Source organism: Hordeum vulgare, chromosome 2H, assembly GCF_904849725.1.
Source record: "Hordeum vulgare subsp. vulgare chromosome 2H, MorexV3_pseudomolecules_assembly, whole genome shotgun sequence".
Lineage (NCBI taxonomy): Eukaryota > Viridiplantae > Streptophyta > Magnoliopsida > Poales > Poaceae > Hordeum > Hordeum vulgare.
In genome coordinates, this window is record NC_058519.1 from 637842418 (window position 1) to 637865252 (window position 22835).

At 44.1% G+C, this 22835-nt stretch overlaps 1 protein-coding gene and 2 non-coding genes across 3 annotated transcripts; 2 read left to right on the forward strand and 1 right to left on the reverse strand.

Moving 5' to 3' along the window:
• The first annotated feature begins 615 nt into the window (after nucleotides 1-615).
• On the forward strand, nucleotides 616-689 carry TRNAE-UUC. Its single transcript has one exon. It is a non-coding gene; the product is annotated as a tRNA-Glu (tRNA).
• A 1131-nt stretch (nucleotides 690-1820) lies between these two features.
• Nucleotides 1821-1892, forward strand: TRNAE-UUC. The gene has a single exon. It is a non-coding gene; the product is annotated as a tRNA-Glu (tRNA).
• A 1102-nt stretch (nucleotides 1893-2994) lies between these two features.
• LOC123428184 (3-oxoacyl-[acyl-carrier-protein] synthase 3 B, chloroplastic) lies at nucleotides 2995-7730 on the reverse strand. Its single transcript, XM_045112368.1, has 8 exons — nucleotides 7243-7730; nucleotides 6269-6417; nucleotides 5522-5658; nucleotides 4441-4543; nucleotides 4239-4357; nucleotides 4003-4067; nucleotides 3707-3923; nucleotides 2995-3624 (listed from the first exon to the last, which is right to left on the reverse strand). The coding sequence occupies exons 1-8, from the start codon at nucleotides 7437-7439 to the stop codon at nucleotides 3403-3405; spliced, it is 1209 nt and encodes a 402-aa protein (XP_044968303.1). The 5' UTR covers nucleotides 7440-7730; the 3' UTR covers nucleotides 2995-3402.
• Nucleotides 7731-22835: the final 15105 nt, after the last annotated feature.

Below are 22835 nucleotides of genomic sequence, written 5' to 3' on the forward strand. Positions count from 1 at the left end.
GAGGGGACAAAGGCGATGTGCGGTGATGTGCAGCGACGAGCATCAATGATTGAAATCGCTAAAAGAAAATTTGAACAAAAAAAAGAAGAAAATTGGGTTAAGTTGGGATCAAACTTGGGTCGGGGTTTAAGGCTCGAGCAAGTGGGCTGCTTGCAGCCTTGTGGTACATTAGCCGGTCGCTAGGTAATAAATCAAAGTCCAGTGCAACGACTTGTGAAGGAAAAAATGAATCTTTTTTTTTCATTTATGGATGGCATAGTAGGTAATTTGTGATTATTTCAGAGACGAACAGACAAAAGCACTAATCTTTTTCTTAATAGATATAGATTATATTGTTTAAATCATGATTTACGGTATGGATTTGCAGTAGCCAAGTCGGAACAGGTGTGCGGCATTTGTTTCGCTAGACACCACATATGCAAATCCGTTTTAGGGGAAGCCACAAACTGTTTTTTGTAGTCCGGTATTATAGCGGATCTGCTTAGAGTTGTTCTGCAGAGATGTTGGTGTGTGCACGCACGCGTCCATTTACCCAGGTAATAAGGCTGTCAGAGTCAACATTTGTAGTACAGGACCTCTGCAACTTAGGACTTCCAACATCGAACAGATCACTAATCCATTGTCGTCCAGCCCGGTTAGGATACCTGGCTTTCACCCAGGCGACCCGGGTTCAAATCCCGGCAATGGAGTATTCCTTTTTGCATTTTTGTTTCTAAAAATGTTCTTGTTTGTTTCGACTAGCGTGACGGCAGTTAGAAGGACATGGCAGCGGTTTCCAGTAGGCCTACTCTGCTACTCATGAATGGCCCAACATCCACTGCCATTTTGTTCCTTTATTCATTGCCATTTGATGGGAGCCATAGCATGGATCGCAGTTGGACGGAATTACCAGGCAAAGCATCGCCAAGGAGGCCCGTGAACACTTTGCAATCTACTCCCTTCGTTCCTAAACATAAGATTTAAAAAAAAAACTATAGACTATATATAAAGCAAAATAAATGAATCTATACTCTAAAACGTTTATATACATCTACATGTAGTTTATAGTAAAATCTTCAAAAAATATATTTCGTTAGGGTCCTCACATTCTCTTGCCATCGGCGCGCAACGTCGTCGCTCGTCGGCTTGCAGATGCAGTACCGACCCGCAAGGGAGGCGTGGCCGCAACGGAACAGTTTATTTACCTTCTCTTGTTAGGCTCTGTTTGAAACCACAATAGATTATGATAATCTGGATTGTAAAGATAGATTATATAATTTGGTTTATAAAAATAATCTAGGTGGGCATTATTTAGGGACAGATTATATAAACTGTAATCCAGATTTTACATTGCATAATGACATGTCTTTCCTCTGTTTTCCTTTAAAAAAAAGAGGAGGGTGTCGGTGGCAGGAATGTAATTATCTTCAACTTTATAAAGGTAATGGTCATTAGGAATTCATAATCTGATTTTAGCTGGGGTAGAGTAGATTGTGAGTTTTTAATAATCTGTCCATTTGATTTTTATAATCTATACAATAATATGTTCTCTTTGAAGACAAAATAGATTATAAAAATTAGATTATATAATCTAAGTGGTTCCAAACAGGGCCTTACGCTGCTCTGTATTAGAAGATGAAGAAAAACTGTCTCGTTGCTAAAAAGTGCAGCAGATGATACGTGATTGTTTGAATTCACGAAGAGATGTTGGAGGTGAACAAATACCGTTAGGGTGCCCATTTCATTTTGTTTCACAAATTTCAACTGGACTGTGGTGCTGAACCCGCCACAAAGGGTGGTAAACTACAATATGGTAACTTCGACACGCGTGTCACCAGTAATCCATTGTCGTCCAGCGGTTAGGATACCTGGCTTTCACCCAGGCGACCCGGGTTCGATTCCCGGCAATGGAACTTTTTTTTTTTGATTCGTTTTTTTCTAAAACAAGCGTTCGTTTCTTCTTCCACTGTCCTGTGTTCACTGGAGCCCCGGAGTTTTATATCTTGGGATTTTATCATTTATGCCATCAGTTGTATCCTATTGTTTAGTTTTGTCATTGAAAGTACAACTGTTTAAAAATATTATCGCTTGCTCAAAAATGACATTAAATATTTCAAAAATGTCATCGTTTAATTAGTTGCCTACTTAAAAATATCATTAGACATCATTATTGTCCGTTGACCATGTTATATGACAAAAATACCCTAGACTCTATGTCTGCTCTCTCTATCTCATATTGATGAGTGTGAGCATGCGCCTAACAAAGTGATGGTATTTTTAGCATATTAAATTCTTAGTGGCAAAACTGAATAATGAAACATAATCAGTGGAATAAATGATAAAACTTATTTCTTTTGTTTGCAAAAACGATTTACTACCTTTGTTTAGCAATAGCACCCATCCAAATTTCATCAATTATCAACAATTCTGCTCCCTCCATTTCTAAATATGTACTCCCTCCGTTCTTAAATATAAGTCCTTTTAAAATTTTAATTAGAAAACTACATACGAAACAAAATGAGTAAATATACACTCTAAAATATGTCTATATACATCCGTATGTAGTCCCTTAGTGAAACCTTAAAAGACTTATACTCCCTCCTTCCCAAAATAAGCGACTCAAGTTTGTACTAACTTTAGTAACTCAAGTTTGTACTAACTTTAGTACAAAATTAATATAAAATTGAGTCACTTATTTTAAGACGAAGAAAGTATTTAGGAACGGAGGAAGTATCTTCTTAGAGATTTCAATATGAACTACTCCCTCCGTTCTTAAATATAAGTAGTTTTAGAGACCTATATTTAGGAACTGAGGGAGTATATACAAAACAAAATGAGTGAATCCACAACAGCAGTAATAATATGCTGACAGTTAGCACATGACAGCAATCTCCCAGTAGAACTAGCTGATGAGTTTCACGCGCCCCTGGACTCGGCTTTTGCCCAATATTCATTGTTCTTTTGCATTGTTATTATTGACAGGAGCCATAAAACTGATCACAATCCAACGGAATCTCCAGACAAAAAACACCTTGCTAGGAAGGCTCAACAACAACTTACAATGCAGTATCCTCCTTCCAATACCAGCTAAATTTCCAATTTCCACCCCAGATGCAAAATACTCGAGCATGCCACTCAAAAACTACAGAATACAATCCAGACTCGCTGTTGGCTAGTAAGTACAGTAGTGATAGCCACGATGACAGCTGATCTGTGTAACGGGCCAAAGGAATAGATGAATAAGGCAAACTGCCACTGTTCATGTGCAAGAAAATACGACGGACGGTGATATAAAAGAAAAATGCCGGACAGGCTAAGGGTAGATGACCCCGCAGAGGCACGTAGGCCTAGGGCCATATGGAGGCAAAAGCTTTGGAACCGGTGTTTGGTATGCTGTGCTAGTTCGCCGCTCGTGATGACTGATTAGCCCCATTTGACAATAGCCGAACCCCAGGTGAGTCCAGCTCCGAAACCAGATGCTGCAATGATATCGCCCGTCTTCACCTTCCCGCCACGAACAGCCTCGTCCAATGCTAATGGGATGGATGCTGCACTGGTGTTGCCGTAATTAGCAAGGTTTGAGATGACTTTTTCCGATGGGATGGATAACCGGTTGGCAGCAGCATCGATGATCCGCTGGTTAGCCTGGAACGCGGCGAGGGTTGGTTAGATCGATGCTTCAGGTCAAAGAGTTTCCAATTTCAATAGGATAGGATAGGATACTCACTTGGTGTAGCAACAGCCAATCTATACTGGAGGCAGGTAGGCCGGCTTCCTCTAGCGCCTTTTCGATGGACTGTGGCACGCAACGTACAGCAAAGCGGAAAACCTCCTTTCCATTCATTTCAATGCAAGAAAAGTTGGTCTTCTTTGGTGGGAAGCCAGGGACACCATTGGTCTTGGATAAGATGGAGTCAGCGTTCGACGATGAACAATGCAGGTGCCTACATAAGTAATCAGCAAACATAAGAAATTGACCTACTAGAAATGTAACCTCAACACTTCTTTAGAAAGAAGGCATACTTTTGCCCATGGCCATCGCTTTGCACACAGAAACCTAGCAAACCATCTTCATCAGCATTGCAAGACTGCAATATTGAGGATTAAAAATTAGACAAACAAACTTGCAGAAGGATTTTGCAATCCCTGTAATACAATAAACTGCAGCGTCTTACTGAATAGGCTATACAAAAAAAAAAGACTACAGCAAATTGAACCATGGAAAGCAGACCCACATTTCAGCAAGAAAGAACATATACCTGGACCAAAACAGCACCAGCAGCATCACCGAAGAGGATACATGTACCTCTATCTGTCCAATCCACATATTGTGAAAGAGCATCTGCCCCAACTACAAGGACATTTTTAATACCTCCACCTACAATAGTGGCAGATAGTAAATTACTAATCCAACAAGGTGCACAATAACAACCTCTTGTAAATATTTAATAAAGGAATTACCTTTGATAAAACGAGTAGCTGTAATTAAACCAACAATGAACCCACTACAGGCAGCGGTGATATCGAAGCCAAATGCATTTGTGCACCCCACCTCCGCCAGCACCTGTTTTCATTTCATATCCTGATGTTATTTATGCAAAAAATGGGCATATAAAATGCATAAGGCACTAGGGCAGAGTGGCAATGATGATTAGAACAACTAGTTTACTCGTAGTAAAAAACATTAACAGTACTAAACAGAGAAAAAATGAATGAAAATACAAAAATGGAAAGACCATTACATAGTTTATATATTATTTGATGACTACATCATTATCAAATATAGGCTGCTCCACAAAGTATGCCAGTGAAACATTTTTAATTTTGACTATCAAATATAGGTATGTACTAATAACTTACAAGTACGAATATAGTCATCATGAATGAAACATACTATCATATATATTCGTTGTCATGCATTACAGCATACTTCCATAGAAATCACTTTTCTCCGTTCTAAATACATCTCATTCTAGTTTCTGGGTTTTGGTTCCGAAATACATGCCAATTTACAAGTTTGGGGCAACTACTGCGGTACTGCCATTTTTTTCCTTCGCATATCCAACATTCATTAATATACTAGATTAACACATAATACCCAACATTCATAAATGAGCTAATTATGGAGGCAAATGTAGTGTGTTGCGTACATGCCTTAGTTGGAGTGCCTAAATTACAACCATTCAGCAACAGAGATCATACTTTGCTACCATGCCTTAGTTGGAGTGTCATACTCTGGAGACTACGAGTACTGAAGTGAAAAAAATTACAGACAGAGAGTATTATAGTTTAAAAGAAATTCCTCAGATAAACTTAACAATAAGATAGTACCATTTCTACCCAACTTATGATATACAGTAAAAGGAACAGGAAAATATTCTCAAGCATGAGATGACTCGCATTAAAAGCAGGAATATGCAGTCGCTCAAACATAGCATTGTTGTAAATAACATTTGTTTCCACAAGTATGACAACTACTGTATTCTAGAGAAGGCATGGATGACAACTAATAGAATAATTTCATAGATGTGCATAGCCATACCCGACCAGCACCTCCAAAGAGATCGTCTGGAGTAGATGTGCAAAAGAGAACAAGGTCAACATCTTCAGGTCTTACTTGGGCCATCTCAAGTGCCCTTTGTGCTGCCTGTACTGAAAGCCCTCCCAGTGTTTCGCCCCCTAATACATTTGAAAAGAACAAATTACTCATGAAACATAAACAAATGAAATATCTCTCCAAAACAGAATCATTGTGACTCCTAAGCTTTCTTCCACAAAATCTGACACTCTGCTACCTGCCTACTTACACAGTGGGGCCAACTCCCACCGATGTTATTCACATCGTTTTATAATTAGATATGTGCATTGACTTAAAAAACATGTAAAAAGCGGAATACGTAATAAGCCATCTAGGAATTAGGTAAGTTGCCAAGATATAAATTTATTAAACGTTCATATTTATTGTTCTAAATTAGTTCATTTATTATATTTACAATAGCTCATGTCCACATCACATGGTATTGCAAGTCATTAACCCTGAATGCAAAAGGGTGCTTTGTGACAAATGCCAATTTACAATTTATTAATAGAATCGACGTGTGTTCATTAAACTACTTCAACCATCAACAACGATGTGACACACATATCATCTAGAAGTTGTCACCTAGCTAAGAGAAAATAAAAGAAATACTCAGAGCTAACCAGTATACACGATGCCAGAGGGACCACAATTTGCCTCAATCAGGCTAACTTAGTGAAAGAGGAGGGAAAGGAGTGTAATAGAAAATACCTGAAAGAACCCGCCTGTTCCGAATCCCAGTCCGTGCTGCGATCCATTCATCAGACGTTTCAACAAATTTTGAAAGGTCATCATTTGAAATACTAAGTGATGGAGTGGCCGATCCGCTTCCGATGAGCTTTGAACCCATGCCAACCACCCTGCAATTCCTCACGGACATTAAGACATTTTCTACCATGGCAAATTCTAAATCATATGTGTCAACAATAATGGTGATGAGTGACGACCCCAGCGATACAGTTGGATCCAAGACGCAAGCAACAGCGTTGCAACACTGCCTACTGCACAGTGAGCTACAAAAATAGCATCATCTGCCAGCGCATTTATGAGCAAGCTGGGCAGATCCCCATCCATGGTCACGGAAACCACGAGCTGCCATCCGCACAACGCTATGCATGAGGGCGACCTATTCTGGTGACACTAGCGAGCTGAGGAACATTGGCACCATCACTGTAGGACCAAAGGGCAGAAGCTTGTAAACAGTGGTGAGCATCCGATCTGGCTACATAGAACTGCTTCGTTTCGATCTTAGAATGTCCGTGTAAACCCGTAGCAGTACCAGAAGGAAGGTCTCAGAGCCCCCCTTCCGCAGCGGGAGCCAACCCGGCCTAATAAATGCGAAGCGGCCGCAGATAAGGGTAGATGAACCTCCTACCGGAAAGCCACTCGCCCAATAACCAAATCGCATAAACCCAAGCCGAATCACGTACAGATCAACTGAAAATGACAAAATCTCCTCGGAATCAGACAATGAGGATATGGATTATGGACGAAAATCCTTGGTGAACGAACAGCGCAAGCATCCCGCCTCTGGCGCGAGGACTCCCTGAACTCATGTTAACAGAGAGATTGGGGAAGCGGAGCGGGAGTGGTCACTGACTGATTCGCATCTCGGCGCGTCGCCATTGCAGGTAGTGGTAGTGAGGCGCGTGGGTGGGTGGGTGGGGGCAGTGGCGTGGCAGTACCTGGGGAGGCGGGGCCTGGGCGCGGAAGGCGCGACGACGCTGTCGTCGACGGCGGAGGCGCAGCACCGGAGCTGCGCCGCCACGGATGCCGTGGGCGGCGGGGATCGGAGGAAGCCGGGGCGGTGGCCCGCGCGCGCCCGCGCGCAGGGGAGCGCGGCCGCGGCCCGCGGCGGCGCTATGCCCGAGGCGGCCACCATGGCGCGGGCGGCCGGAGATCTCGCTGCGGCGGCGGCGGCGGCGAGTACGAGTGAGTGGGGAATGAGTGCAGGAGGGGGGTGGGTGGGGGAGCACGGGTCGGCGGGGGCGGGCGGAGTGGATATAGGGGCGGCGGCGGTGGGAACGGTGGGCGGTGGTGATGGTTGCGAGGTGGGTGGGGCCGCGGCAGGGGGGTGGGGGGAGGGGGAGGGAGCTTCGAAAGCTCCGCCCGGAGTCGAGGGAGGCCTTTTTTTATGGGGAAGGCGATGCGGGCTGAGGCTGACTGACACACCCTATGCGGGCTGGCTGGGGGTTGGGGTTGGGGTTGGGTTGGGGGTGGGGGTGGGGGGTGGAGCACCCCACGCCGTTTTCCATTTGTTCCGCCTAGTTCTCGACGGAGCGGTGCACGGCCGGATCGTCCGTCGGGGATATCGACTGGAAAGGGGAAGGGAAAGGGAAAGAGGTCTGCGCTGCGGGGAAGTGAGTCCGACGCGTACGTGCGGAGCGCCGCCCATTCTAGGCTCGTGCGCGCCGGGGTACCGTGTGACCGTAATCCAAGGACCCCCGCCCACGTAGCGGCCCGTGGTTCGCCGGTGTGCTTGGGTCGGCACGCCGCCTCTCTCCGTCCCTACTCGCCGGACTCCGGATGCATCGATGGCGATCGTGCCTAGTACGTCCCCTTTGGCGCCGAGCTCCTCCAACGCCGTGATGACTCTTAATGTACTCTCTTCGTCCTAAAATTATTGTTTTATGTTTGTTTAAAAATAGATGTATCTAGATACTAAAGCATGACTATATACATTCGTATCTACACAAATCTAAGGCAATAATTTTGGAATGAAGGGAGTAGTTGTTAATCAACTCGTTCACGAAACACGCGAGGCGTGGCAGGGCGAGGTGGACGACGGATGAGTAGCGTGTGGAAACATCCCACCTTTTCAGGTTTTAAATAGTATGTGAAAGATAGTTGAGGGTCTCAATTCTTCTTCGATCACGAGGTACGATTGAACTTCTCACTGCCATATCATGACATTTTATATGAGCCTTAAAGATCTTTACCGATTATTTAATTTATGGGTTCAACACCCATCTAATCTATAGTTCAACGAGTTTTCAAACTTTGCACCATTTTACTTCGCGCAGATTTTATACGCCTTATTGTCAATCGCATTTCTAATCTATAGTTCAACGGGTAGGGTATTGGTCGAGAAGGCTAGAGCTCCACTTGTCGATCGGCATGGTCCATGTATTTAGCATGTCACATATGAGTTGCACACCTACATAAAAGTGTTGGTTGCTTCTTGACTGAAGTTGGTACACAATATGTTGGACTTAGGATGAAGACGGTTATACACCAATGCATGTGAGAACCATGAAGGTAGTAGAAGAGCTATGAGGTTATCAATTATCCGGTTAACGAAAGTAATGTCTTAATTCAGAACCATAAATGAGAATTCTATTGTTCGAAAGATATTGATTTGCTATGAGTTACAATACCGGTATCACCCTATTTGGGAGTGGTGTATCAAAACTTGAAGGTTATCCACAGTGCTAGGCGAGAATTGTGGATGTATAAGGACTACGAGTTTTCGGTTATCTGATAAAATGAAATTAAATGTCTTAATTAAGAATCATTAACAACAATTGTATAGTTCAAATACTATTGACTTGATAGGGTTATAAAGGGAACCGCTAGGCATTAGGCTACTGATGCCTAGCATTTTATCAGACTACTAGAGAGGCGTTGGATTGGATCACATGCACCCGTTGGATAAGCAATACACCTTCCGTTTAGTGTTCCCAAAACTGAAACTAGTTAATGTTGATTACCTATGATTCCGACACTAGATTTTAGCAGGTTGATTGCTAGTCCTTTTAACGCGGGTCTCTAATATATAGCATGTAGCTTTCTTCCATATAAAATTATAAATATATGCTTCCTACACATAAGTCGTTGCTTTCTTTTATGGATTGCTTTCTCAACGCTTCAAAATCTGCAGTATGTGAAACGGTTGCATGTGGCAAACCGGGTCCATCTGATGCATTCATGTTCTATTAATAGTGGAAGCATATCAATTCATTTTTTGCTTCTATCGGCTAGCAAATTTGTTTCCATATCAATTGTATGTTATTTCAATTTTGTTCAACATGCCAATTTATTTTGAATCATCTAAGCTCAATGCAGATTCCTTGCCTCCAACATTACAAATACATGCTTCCATCAAACATATTTTTTACCATCGTTACAAAGTCTTTCAAACAAATTAAATAGAAAATTGTCCTCAGGATCTGGTGTCTGCATCCAAATAAATAGGAATTTGCTCTACGGAATTTGGAATTTGCATCAAAATAAATAAGTATTTGCATCCATAGAATTTGGAACCTGAAACATCATTTCTACCATTGTTACAGACTCTTATAAACAAATTAAATTGGAACTTGTTCTCGAAAGAATCCGGTATCTGCATCCGAATAAATAGGAAATTTGCTTCCAAAGAAGTTGGGATTTGCATCCAAAGAAATGAGTATTTGCATCTATAGGATTTGGAATCTGAATCGAAAGAATTCAGAATTTGCTTTCTTGCAACAAAACAGATGCCTTGCTTCCACAGATATATACTTTGCTTCCAAATAATTATGTTACCATTTTTACAAACTAGAAAAATTGCTTCCATACAAATATAGAATTGTTTCCATCATAAAGAAGAAGAAAAACTATATCATTATCAAATAACACGGGGAGTGCTTCCGTGGTGATGATCATGCGTCCCTGTTGAATATAGAATTTGCTTCTGTGATGGTCAGTAAGCTCCACATCATATCTCCACAAACAAACCGATCGACGATGTGCCAGGCGTGCGCAGGGGTGAGTCGGAGTGGATTGTCGTAGTTCTCATGGACAGGGCTCAAGCTCATTGTGTCTGCAGTATAAACATATCCAAGAAACAAATAAGAATGGTTCATCAATCTTTGAAGGAAAGTTTCTGTACAAGAGACTAATGAAGCATGAGAAGCAAACCACTCTGTACAAGACTTTGGTAGAATTAGCAGTAGCATGGGGTGAAGGTGGAGCCTCATTCAGGGCATCACATGTTGCCATCTACATGCGCTCCCTCGCCTGCCATGCGAGGACCACACATAAGTTTACACACATAAGCCATCGGACATGGACGGACAAGGATGCACCACGGTTGGTGGAAGAGGGAAGATGGTGCTGCTTCTTGGTGGAGCATGCACGGGGTCCCCGCTACAAAACAGGCAATGGAGAAGGGTAATAGCGGCATGGCCGCCGGATGGCGGAAGAGCGCACCACGGCGCATTGTGAACCGCGGCAACGGCGCGTTGTGTCTCACGGGCACATGGACGGAGGCTGATTCATGGCGGATAGGTGAGGGCGACGAGGGGATCGACGAGTTCGGCGGCACCGGAGCAAGCGAAAGAGATGAGGATGAGTGAAGAGTGGGTTTGTTGAAGATGAGAATAATGCGGGAGGGATTATGGGAGAGGGTGTCGCGAGAAAATCGGGATTGACTGTTTTGCGAATGTGTCGAAGTGGGATGCATCCTGGACCGTGAGATTTTAGACAAATCGATGGCATGCGATTGGTCTGACGAATAGCTCTTACCAACCGTGTGATAAGAAGCGTTTTCCAGTTATAAATAGGGATGGACCCAAGTATACGAATGGCCCATCACAAGGTCGAACCCCATCAAGCCCGAAAGATCATGGATGAAAGGACATCACATTTGACCCATAGGAACAGGAGCCCGAGATAAGAAGGACCAAAGGACGACTCGTGGTCTGGATAAGTCTTTATAGTCAAACTGACACCCCGTGATGGACAGGACCCAACGGTCGACAATCAGGCAGATGGGGTCACTTTTGGGTAACGTAGCATAAATTTAAAAAATTTCCTACGCATGTTCAGATCTTCCTATGGAGAGACCAGTAACGAGAGAGGGGTAAGAGCATCTTCGTACCTTTGAAGATCGCTAAGCGGAAGCGTTGCTAGAATGCGGTTGATGGAGTCGTACTCGCAGCGATTCCGATCTAGTGCCGAACAACGGCACCTCCGCATTCAACACACGTGCAGCCCGGTGACGTCTCCCGCACCTTGATCCAGCAAGGAGGAGGGAGAGGTTGGGGAAGAAGTCCAGCAACACGACGGCGTGGTGTCGGTGGAGAGACGAGGTCTCCCGGCAGGGCTTCGCCAAGCGCCGGCAGAGAGGAGGAGGGAGAGGAGCAGGGCTGCGCCGAGAGAGAGATAAAACCGTGTGTCCAACAGCCCCGAGTCCTCATCTATATATAGGGGGAGAGGGAGGGGGCGCAACCCTTAGGGTTCCCACCCCCAAGGGGTGCGGCAGCCCCAGATGGGAGAGGGGCGGCGGCCAGGGCAGGGAGGAGGGGTGGCGCACCCCTCTGGTGGGCCTTAGGCCCACCTATGCTAGGGTTCCCCCCTTCCCCCTTTCTCTGGTGCGCATGGGCTGGGTGGGGGGCGCACCAGCCCACCTAGGGGTTGGTTCCCTTCCCCACTTAGCCCATCTAGCCTCCCGGGGTCGTTTCCCCCCTTCGGTGGTCCTCCGGGACCACCTCCGGTGGTCCCGGTACGTTACCGGTGACGCCCGAAACACTTCCGGTGTCCAAAACCATCCGTCCTATATATCAATCTTTACCTCTGGACCATTCCGGAGCTCCTCGTGACGTCCGGAATCTCATCCGGGACTCCGAACAACTTTCGGTAACCTCGTACAACAATTCCCTATAACCCTAGCGTCATCGAACCTTAAGTGTGTAGACCCTACGGGTTCGGGAGACAGGCAGACAGGACCGAGACACCTCTCTGGCCAATAACCATCAGCGGGGTCTGGATACCCATGGTGGCTCCCACTTGCTCCACGATGATCTCATCGGATGAACCACGATGTCAAGGATTCAATCAATCCCGTATACGATTCCCTTTGTGTGTCGGTATAGAACTTGCCCGAGATTCGATCGTCGGTATACCTATACCTTGTTCAATCTCGTTACCGGTAAGTCTCTTTACTCGTTCTGTAGCACGTCATCGTGTGACTAACTCCTTAGTCACGTTGAGCTCATGATGATGTTCTACTGAGTGGGCCCAGAGATACCTCTCCGTCACACGGAGTGACAAATCCCGATCTCGATTCGTGCCAACCCAACAGACACTTTCGGAGGTACCCGTAGTGCACCTTTATAGTCACCCAGTTACGTTGTGGCGTTTGATACACCCAAAGCACTCCTACGGTATCCGGGAGTTGCACAATCTCACGGTCGAAGGAAAAGATACTTGACATTAGAAAAGCATTAGCATACGAACAATACGATCTAGTGCTAGGCTTAGGATTGGGTCTTGTCCATCACATCATTCTCCCAATGATGTGATCCCGTTATCAATGACATCTAATGCCCATGATCATCTATTGAATAACGAGCTAGCCAACTAGAGGCTTTCTAGGGACACATTGTGATCTATTCATTCACGCATGTATTACTGTTTCCTGTTAATACAATTATAGCATGAACAATAGACGATTATCATGAACAGGGAAATATGATAATAACCATTTTATTATTGCCTCTAGGGCATATTTCCAATAGTCTCCCACTTGCACTAGAGTCAATAATCTAGTTACATTGTGATGTATCGAACACCCATAGCATTATGGTGTTGATCATGTTTTGCTCGTGGAAGAGGTTTAGTCAACGGGTCTGCAATATTCAGATCCGTGTGTACTTTACAAATATCTATCACTCCACTCTGGACATGGTCCTGGATGGAGTTGTAGCGGCGCTTGATGTGCTTCGTCTTCCGGTGAAACCTGGGCTCCTTGGCTATGGCAATGGCTCCAGTGTTATCACAGAAGAGTGTCATAGGACCCGACGCGCTTGGAACCACTCCAAGGTCGGTGATGAGCTCCTTCATCCAAATTCCTTCATGAGCCGCTTCTGAAGCAGCTATGTACTCCGCTTCACATGTAGATGCTGCCACGACTTCTTGCTTGCTGCTGCACCAGCTCACTACCCCACCATTCAACACATATACGTATCCGGTCTGAGACTTAGAGTCATCCGGATCTGTGTCGAAGCTAGCGTCGACGTAACCCTTTACGACGAGCTCTTCGTCATCTCCATAAACGAGAAACATTTCCTTAGTCCTTTTCAGGTACTTAAGGATATTCTTGACCGCTGTCCAGTGTTCCGTACCGGGATCAATTTGGTACCTCCCTACCAAACTTATGGCAAGGTTTATATCAGGTCTGGTACACAGCATGGCATACATTAGAGAGCCCACGGCTGAAGCGTAGGGGACATAACTCATCTTCTCTCTATCTGCTGCCGTGGTCGGCGATTGAGTCTTACTCAATCTCATACCTTGCAAAACTGGCAAGAACCCTTTCTTTGAGTTTTCCATATTGAACTTCTTCAATATCTTATCAAGGTATGTACTTTGCGAAAGACTTATGAGGCGTCTCGGTCTATCTCTATAGATCTTGATGCCTAATATGTATGCAGCTTCTCCAAGGTCCTTCATTGAAAAACTCTTGTTTAAATATGCCTTTATGCTCTCCAACATCTCTATATTATTCCCCATCAATAATATGTCATCTACATATAGTACGAGGAAAGCTACAGAGCTCCCACTCACTTTCTTGTACAGACGGGCTTCTCCGTAAACCTGTATGAACCCAAACGCTTTAATCACCTCATTAAAGCGAATGTTCCAACTCCGAGATGCTTACACCAGCCCATAGATGGAGCGCTGGAGCTTGCACACTTTGTTAGCACCCTTAGGGTCGACAAAACCTTCTGGTTGCATCATATACAACTCTTCCTTAAGGTTCCTGTTAAGGAACGCTGTTTTGACGTCCATTTGCCAAATTTCATAATCATAAAAGGCGGCAATTGCTAACATGATTCAGACTGATTTCAGCTTCGCTACGGGAGAGAAAGTCTTTTCGTAGTCAACTCCTTGAATTTGTCGAAAACCCTTTGCGACAAGTCAAGCTTTGTAAATTGTTACATTACCGTTTGCATCAGTCTTCTTCTTGAAGATCCATTTATTTTCTATGGCTCGCCGGTCATCGGGCAAGTCCACCAAAGTCCATACTTTATTCTCATACATGGATCCTATCTCGGATTTCATGGCCTCAAGCCATTTGTTGGAATCCGGGCCCGCCATCGCTTCTTCGTAGTTCGAAGGTTCACCGTTGTCTAACAACATGATTTCCATCACAGGGTTGCCGTACCACTCTAGTGCGGAGCGTACCCTTGTGGACCTTCGACGTTTAGTAGTAACTTGATCCGAAGCTTCATGATCATCATCATTAACTTCCTCTTCAGTCGGTGTAGGCGCCACAGGAACAACTTCCTGCGCTGCGCTACTTTCCTGTTCGAGAGGGGGTGTAATTACCTCATCAAGTTCTACCTTCCTCCCACTTACTTCTTTCGAGAGAAACTCTTTCTCTAGAAAGGATCCGTTCTTGGCAACAAAGGTTTTACCTTCGGATCTAAGATAGAAGGTATACCCAATAGTTTCCTTAGGGTATCCTATGAATACGCATTTCTCCGCTTTGGGTTCGAGCTTTTCTGGTTGAAGTTTCTTCACATAAGCATCGCAGCCCCAAACTTTAAGAAACGACAACTTAGGTTTCTTGCCAAACCATAGTTCATACGGTGTCGTCTCAACGGATTTAGACGGTGCCCTATTTAAAGTGAATGCTGCAGTTTCTAATGCGTATCCCCAAAATGATAGCGCTAAGTCGGTGAGAGACATCATAGATCGCACCATATCTAATAAAGTGCGATTACGACGTTCAGACACTCCGTTGCGCTGCGGTGTGCCAAGCGGCGTCAGTTGTGAAACGATTCCACACTTTCTTAGGTGTGTGCCAAACTCGTGACTCAAATATTCTCCTCCACGATCAGATCGTAGACATTTAATTTTTCTGTCACGTTGATTCTCAACCTCACTCTGAAATTCCTTGAACTTTTCAAACGTCTCAGATTCGTGCTTCATCAAGTAGATATACCCATACCTACTCAAATCATCGGTGAGAGTGAGAACATAACGATAACCACCGCGAGCTTCAACGTTCATTGGACCACACACATCAGTATGTATTATTTCCAATAAGTCGGTTGCTCTCTCCATTATTCCTGAGAATGGAGTCTTAGTCATATTGCCCATGAGGCACGGTTCGCATGTGTCAAATGATTCAAAGTCAAGAGACTCTAACAGTCCATCAGTATGGAGCTTCTTCATGCGCTTAACGCCGATATGACCAAGGCGGCAGTGCCACAAGTATGTGGGACTATCATTATCAACTTTGCATCTTTTTGTACTCACACTATGAATATGTGTAACATCACGATCGAGATTCATCAAGAATAAACCATTCACCAGAGGAGCATGACCATAAAACATATCACTCATATAAATAGAACAACCATTATTCTCTGACTTAAATGAGTAGCCGTCTCGCATTAAGCAAGACCCTGATACAATGTTCATGCTTAAAGCTGGTACTAAATAACAATTATTAAGGTTTAAAACTAATCCCGACGGTAGATGTAGAGGCAGCGTGCCGACGGCGATCACATCGACCTTTGAACCATTCCCGACGCGCATCGTCACCTCGTCCTTGGCCAGTCTCCGCTTATTCCGCAGTTCCTGCTTTGAGTTGCAAATGTGAGCAACGACACCGGTATCAAATACCCAGGAGCTACTACGAGCGCTGGTAAGGTACACATCAATAACATGTATATCACATATACCTTTAACGTTGCCGGCCTTCTTGTCCGCTAAGTATTTGGGGCAGTTCCGCTTCCAGTGACCTTTTCCCTTGCAATAGAAGCACTCAGTCTTAGGCTTGGGTCCGTTCTTTTTCTTCCCGGCATCTGGCTTACCGGGCGCGGCAACAACTTTGCCATCTTTCTTGAAGTTCTTCTTACCCCTCCCTTTCTTGAAACTAGTGGTCTTGTTGACCATCAACACTTGATGCTCCTTCTTGATTTCTACTTCTGCAGACTTGAGCATCGAGTACAACTCGGGAATGGTCTTCTCCATCCCTTGCATGTTGTAGTTAAGCACAAAGCCTTTGTAGCTTGGTGGGAGAGACTGGAGGATTTTGTCAATTATAGCATCATCCGGAAGTTCGACTCCAAGTGAAGTCAGACGACCGTGTAACCCAGACATTTTGAGTATGTGCTCACTGACAGAACTGTTCTCCTCCATCTTACAGCTGAAGAACTTGTCGGAGACTTCATATCTCTCGACACGGGCATGAGCTTGAAAAACTAGCTTCAGCTCCTGGAACATCTCATATGCCCCGTGTTGCTCAAAACGCCTTTGGAGCCCCGTTTCTAAACTGTATAACATGCCACACCTGACCAGAGAGTAGTCATCACTCCACGCTTGCCAGACGTTCAGAATGTCCTGGGCTGCTGCGGGAGCGGGAGGGTCACCTAGCGGCGCATTAAGGACATAAGCCTTTTTAGCTGCTTCAAGGATGAGCTTCAGGTTGCGAACCCAGTCCGCATAGTTGCTACCATCATCTTTCAGCTTGTTTTTCTCTAGGAATGCGTTGAAGTTGAGGTTGACGTTGGACATCTACAATATTTATAAAGACAACTTTTAGACTAAGTTCATGACAATTAAGTTCATTTAATCAAATTAAGTATGAACTCCCACTTAAATCGACATCCCTCTAGTCATCTAAGTGATACATGATCCATGTTGACTAACCCGTGTCCGATCATCACGTGAGACGGACTAGTCACCATGGTGAGCAACTTCATGCTGATCGTATTCAACCATACGACTCATGTTCGACCTTTCGGTCTCTTGTATTCGAGATCATGTCTGTACATGCTAAGCTCGTCGAGTCAACCTAGGTGTTTCGCGTGTGTAAATCTGGCTTACACCCGTTGTATGCGGACGTTAGAATCTATCACACCCGATCATCACGTGGTGCTTCGAGACAACGAACCTTCGCAATGGTGCACACTTAGGGGAATACGTTCTCGAAATTTTAAGAGGGATCATCTTATTATGCTACCGTCATTTTAAGCAATAAGATGTAAAACATGATAAACATCACAATGCAATCATATAGTGACATGATATGGCCATTATCATCTTTGCTCTTTCGATCTCCATCTTCAGGCATCGAATGATCATCATCGTCACCGGCGTGACACCATGATCTCCATCATCATGATCTCCATCATCGTATCTCCGTGAAGTCGTCACGCCAACTACTACTATCACTACTACTATAGCTAACCGTTAGCAATGAAGTAAAAGTAGTAAGCACATGGCGTTGCATCTCATACAATAAATTAAGACAACTCCTATGGCTCCTGCCGGTTGTCATACTCATCGACATGCAAGTCGTGAAACCTGTTACAATAACATGATCATCTCATACATCATACATGCAACATCACAGCTTTGGCCATATCACATCACATGTCAAACCCTGCAAAAACAAGTTAGACGTCCTCTAATTGTTGTTGCAAGTTTTACGTGGCTGATTTGGGTTTCTAGCAAGAACGCCTTCTTACCTACGTGACAGCCACAACGATGATATGCCAAAGCTATTTACCCTTCATAAGGACCCTTTTCATCAAATCGAATCCGACTAGAGTAGGAGAGACAGACACCTGCTAGCCACCTTTATGCACGATGTGCATGTCTGTCGGTGGAACCAGTCTCACGTAAGCGTACGTGTAAGGTCGGTCCGGGCCGCCTCATCCCACAATACCGCCGGAAAAGAATAAGACTAGTAACGGCAAGCAAATTGACAAATCATCGCCCACAACTTTTGTGTTCTACTCGTGCATAGAATCTACGCATAGAAAACCTAGCTCTGATACCACTGTTGGGTAGCTTAGCATAAATTTAAAAAATTTCCTACACATGTTCAGATCTTCCTATGGAGAGACCAGCAACGAGAGAGGGGTAAGAGCATCTTCGTACCTTTAAAGATCGCTAAGCGGAAGCGTTGCTAGAACGCGGTTGATGGAGTCGTACTCGCAGCGATTCTGATCTAGTGCCGAACAACGGCACCTCCGTGTTCAACACACGTGCAGCCCGGTGACGTCTCCCGCACCTTGATCCAGCAAGGAGGAGGGAGAGGTTGGGGAAGAAGTCCAGCAACACGACGGCGTGGTGTCAGTGGAGAGACGAGGTCTCCCGGCAGGGCTTCGCCAAGCACCGGCAGAGAGGAGGAGGGAGAGGAGCAGGGCTGCGCCGAGAGAGAGATAAAACCGTGTGTCCAACAGCCCCGAGTCCTCATCTATATATAGGGGGAGAGGGAGGGGGCGCAGCCCTTAGGGTTCCCACCCCCAAGGGGTGCGGCAGCCCCAGATGGGAGAGGGGGCGGTGGCCAGGGCAGGGAGGAGGGGTGGCGCACCCCTCTGGTGGGCCTTAGGCCCACCTATGCTAGGGTTCCCCCTTCCCCCTTTCTCTGGTGCGCATGGGCTGGGTGGGGGCGCACCAGCCCACCTAGGGGCTGGTTCCCTTCCCCACTTAGCCCATCTAGCCTCCCGGGGTCGTTGCCCCCCTTCGGTGGTCCCCCGGGACCACCTCCGGTGGTCCCGGTGGTCCCGGTACGTTACCGGTGACGCCCGAAACACTTCCGGTGTCCAAAACCATCCGTCCTATATATCAATCTTTACCTCCGGACCATTTCGGAGCTCCTCATGACGTCCGGGATCTCATCCGGGACTCCGAACAACTTTCGGTAACCTCATATAACAATTTCCTATAACCCTAGCGTCATCGAACCTTAAGTGTGTAGACCCTACGGGTTCGGGAGACAGGCAGACAGGACCGAGACACCTCTCTGGCCAATAACCATCAGCGGGGTCTGGATACCCATGGTGGCTCCCACTTGCTCCACGATGATCTCATCGGATGAACCACGATGTCAAGGATTCAATCAATCCCGTATACGATTCCCTTTGTGTGTCGGTATAGAACTTGCCCGAGATTCGATCGTCGGTATACCTATACCTTGTTCAATCTCGTTACCGGTAAGTCTCTTTACTCGTTCTGTAGCACGTCATCGTGTGACTAACTCCTTAGTCACGTTGAGCTCATGATGATGTTCTACTGAGTGGGCCCAGAGATACCTCTCCGTCACACGGAGTGACAAATCCCGATCTCGATTCGTGCCAACCCAACAGACACTTTCGGAGGTACCCGTAGTGCACCTTTATAGTCACCCAGTTATGTTGTGACGTTTGATACACCCAAAGCACTCCTACGGTATCCGGGAGTTGCACAATCTCACGGTCGAAGGAAAAGATACTTGACATTAGAAATGCATTAGCATACGAACAATACGATCTAGTGCTAGGCTTAGGATTGGGTCTTGTCCATCACATCATTCTCCCAATGATGTGATCCCGTTATCAATGACATCTAATGTCCATGATCAGGAAACCATGATCATCTATTGACTAACGAGCTAGCCAACTAGAGGCTTGCTAGGGACACATTGTGATCTATTCATTCACACATGTATTACTGTTTCCTGTTAATACAATTATAGCATGAACAATAGACGATTATCATGAACAGGGAAATATGATAATAACCATTTTATTATTGCCTCTAGGGCATATTTCCAACAGTCACCCGGTTGTCCTACTATTCACCCACAATGTCACAAAGGCAACAATTACCCAACGACGGTATAATCTAGTTAAATAGCAGTTACTAACAGTAATAGACAGGAAACAATCGTCCACACCTAAGCCATGAATTGCATTAATACCAACTCATTAAGTACCCCACATAGCGCACTCTATATAAGTTGAGAGAGGGCATCGTGTTGCAGGGTGAGCATACACACACGTTGTACCTTAGCAAGAGCTAATAGCACCACATGAGTAGTGTATTACCTCCACCGGAGAGGGCCCGAACCTATATAAATCCTTGTGTCGTGTGTGTTTCCATCTACACCGTTCAATAGATATGATTACCTCTTCATAAACAGCCTTGTAGTATTGTTAAGATTATAGCCACAACAGGTTACATTACTTCTATAACCCTATATGGGAATACCGTATCCAAACTCGAAGGTTATACACCAACATGAGAATTTTAGGGTAGAAGAGCTATGAGGTTTTCAAATATCCGGTAAATAAAAATCAATGTCTAACCGAGAACCACAAATGAGAATTGTATCATCCGAAAGCTATTGATTTGTTAGGTGTTACAATACCTCTATCATCATGTATGTTATACCGTATCCAAAAACAAAGGTTATACACCAACACAGGGTGTGAACTTTGGATGTAAAAGAGCTATGCGGTTCTTCGTTGTCCGGTAAAAGAAAGTAATTGTCTCAATTCAGAGCCATAAATGAGAAGAGCCGTTCGAAAGATATTGGCATGTTGTATCCAAACTATAAGGTTGTACACAAACGAGGGTGGTGATCGTGGAGGTACTCACGCTATAGATTTTCAATTATACGGTAAATGAAAGTAAATGTCTGCATTCAAAATCATAATGATAATTGTATCATTTGAAGGCCACTGTTTTGTTAGGAGTTGCAAGAACACTTTAATCCTAGGTTATACACCAACACGGGGTGATAACCGTGGAGGTGGAAGAACCGTCAGATTATCAGTTATGTAGTTAGGGAAAGAAAATATCTTCAACTTAGTACCTTACATAAGAATTGCATTGTTCAAAGACTATTGGTTTATTACGAATTACAATGTCGTTATCTTCCTATTTGGGAATATCGTATCCAAACTAGAAGGTTATACAACCGCAGGGTGAGAACCGTGGAGGTGGAAGAGCTATGTGATTCTTAATTGTCTGGTAAACAAAAGTAAAAGTCTTAATTCATAACAGTAATTGAGAATCGCATCGTTCAAAGGCTATTGGTTTGCTAAGGGGTTACAATACCGCTATCATCCTAGGTGGGAATAATGTGTCCAAACTAGAAGGTTATACACCAACGCAGGGTGGGAGACGTGGAGACATAAGACCTACGAGATTATCAATTATCCGGTAAATAAAAGTAAATATCTTAATTCAGACCCATAAATGAGAATTATGCTCGAACGCTATAGCTGTTTTAGGAGTTACAATACTGTTATAATATTATTTGATAATATATTGTATTCGAACTAGGTGGTTATACATCAACACTGGGTGTGCACTTCAGAGGCAGAAGGGTTATGCGATTCTCAGTTATTCGGTAAAACAAAGTACATGTCTTAATTTAGAACCATAAATGTGAATTATACCGTTCAAAAAGGCTATATGTTTGTTAGGAGTTACAATACCACTATAATTCTATTTGGAAATATTGTATCAAAATTAGAAGGGTATGCACAAACGTGGGATGAGAACCATGGAGGTAGAAGAGCCATGAGATTCTCAATTATCTAGTAAACGAAGTAAATGTATTAATTCCGAAACATAAATGAGAGTTGTACTATTTGAAGGTTATTGGTTTGCTAGGACTCACAATATCGCCGCTATCATCCTATTTGTAACTAATGTATGCAAACTACTCTCTCTATTCCTAAATATAATATCTTTTAGAGATTACACTATGGATTACATACGAAGCAAAGTGATTGAATCTACGCTCTAAAATATGTCTATGTACATCCATATGTAGTTTATAGTGCAATGTCTAAAAGGTCTTATATTTAGGAACGGATGGAGTATAAGGTTAACACCAACGCGGGGTGAGAAGTGTGGAAGTAGAAGAGCTACATGACTTTAAATTGTTCGATAAATGAATAAAATATCTTAATTCATAACCACAAACAAGAATTGTACCATTCGAAGACTATTGGTTTGTTAGGAGTTACAATGTCGTTGCCATCCTATTTGGGAGTATAGTATACAAACTAGATCGTTAGGCACTAACTCGAGGTGAGAACTATGGAGATAGAAGAGCCATGCAATTCTCAAATATCCGAAAAAACGGTAGTAAATGTATTAATTCAAAACCATGTATGAGAATTGTACTATTCGAAGGCTATTGGTTTGTTAGGGGTTACAATACCTCTATCATGAAATAGTGTATCCAGACCATAAGACTATACACCAACTCAGGATGACAATTGTGGAGGCGGAAGGGCGCACATCTCAATTATCTCGTAGATGAAAATGCATGTCTTAGTTCAGATTCATATATAAGAATTGTACAATTTGAAGGCTATTGGTTTGTTAGTAGTTATACGATCCCACTATCACCCTATTTGAAATACTATATTCAAACAAAAGCGGGGTGAGACCTCTCGAGGTGTAAGAGCCACGCTATTCTTAATTATTACATAAACAAAAATAAATGCCTTAATTCAGAATCATAAATAAGAATTGTACTGTTTAAAGGCTA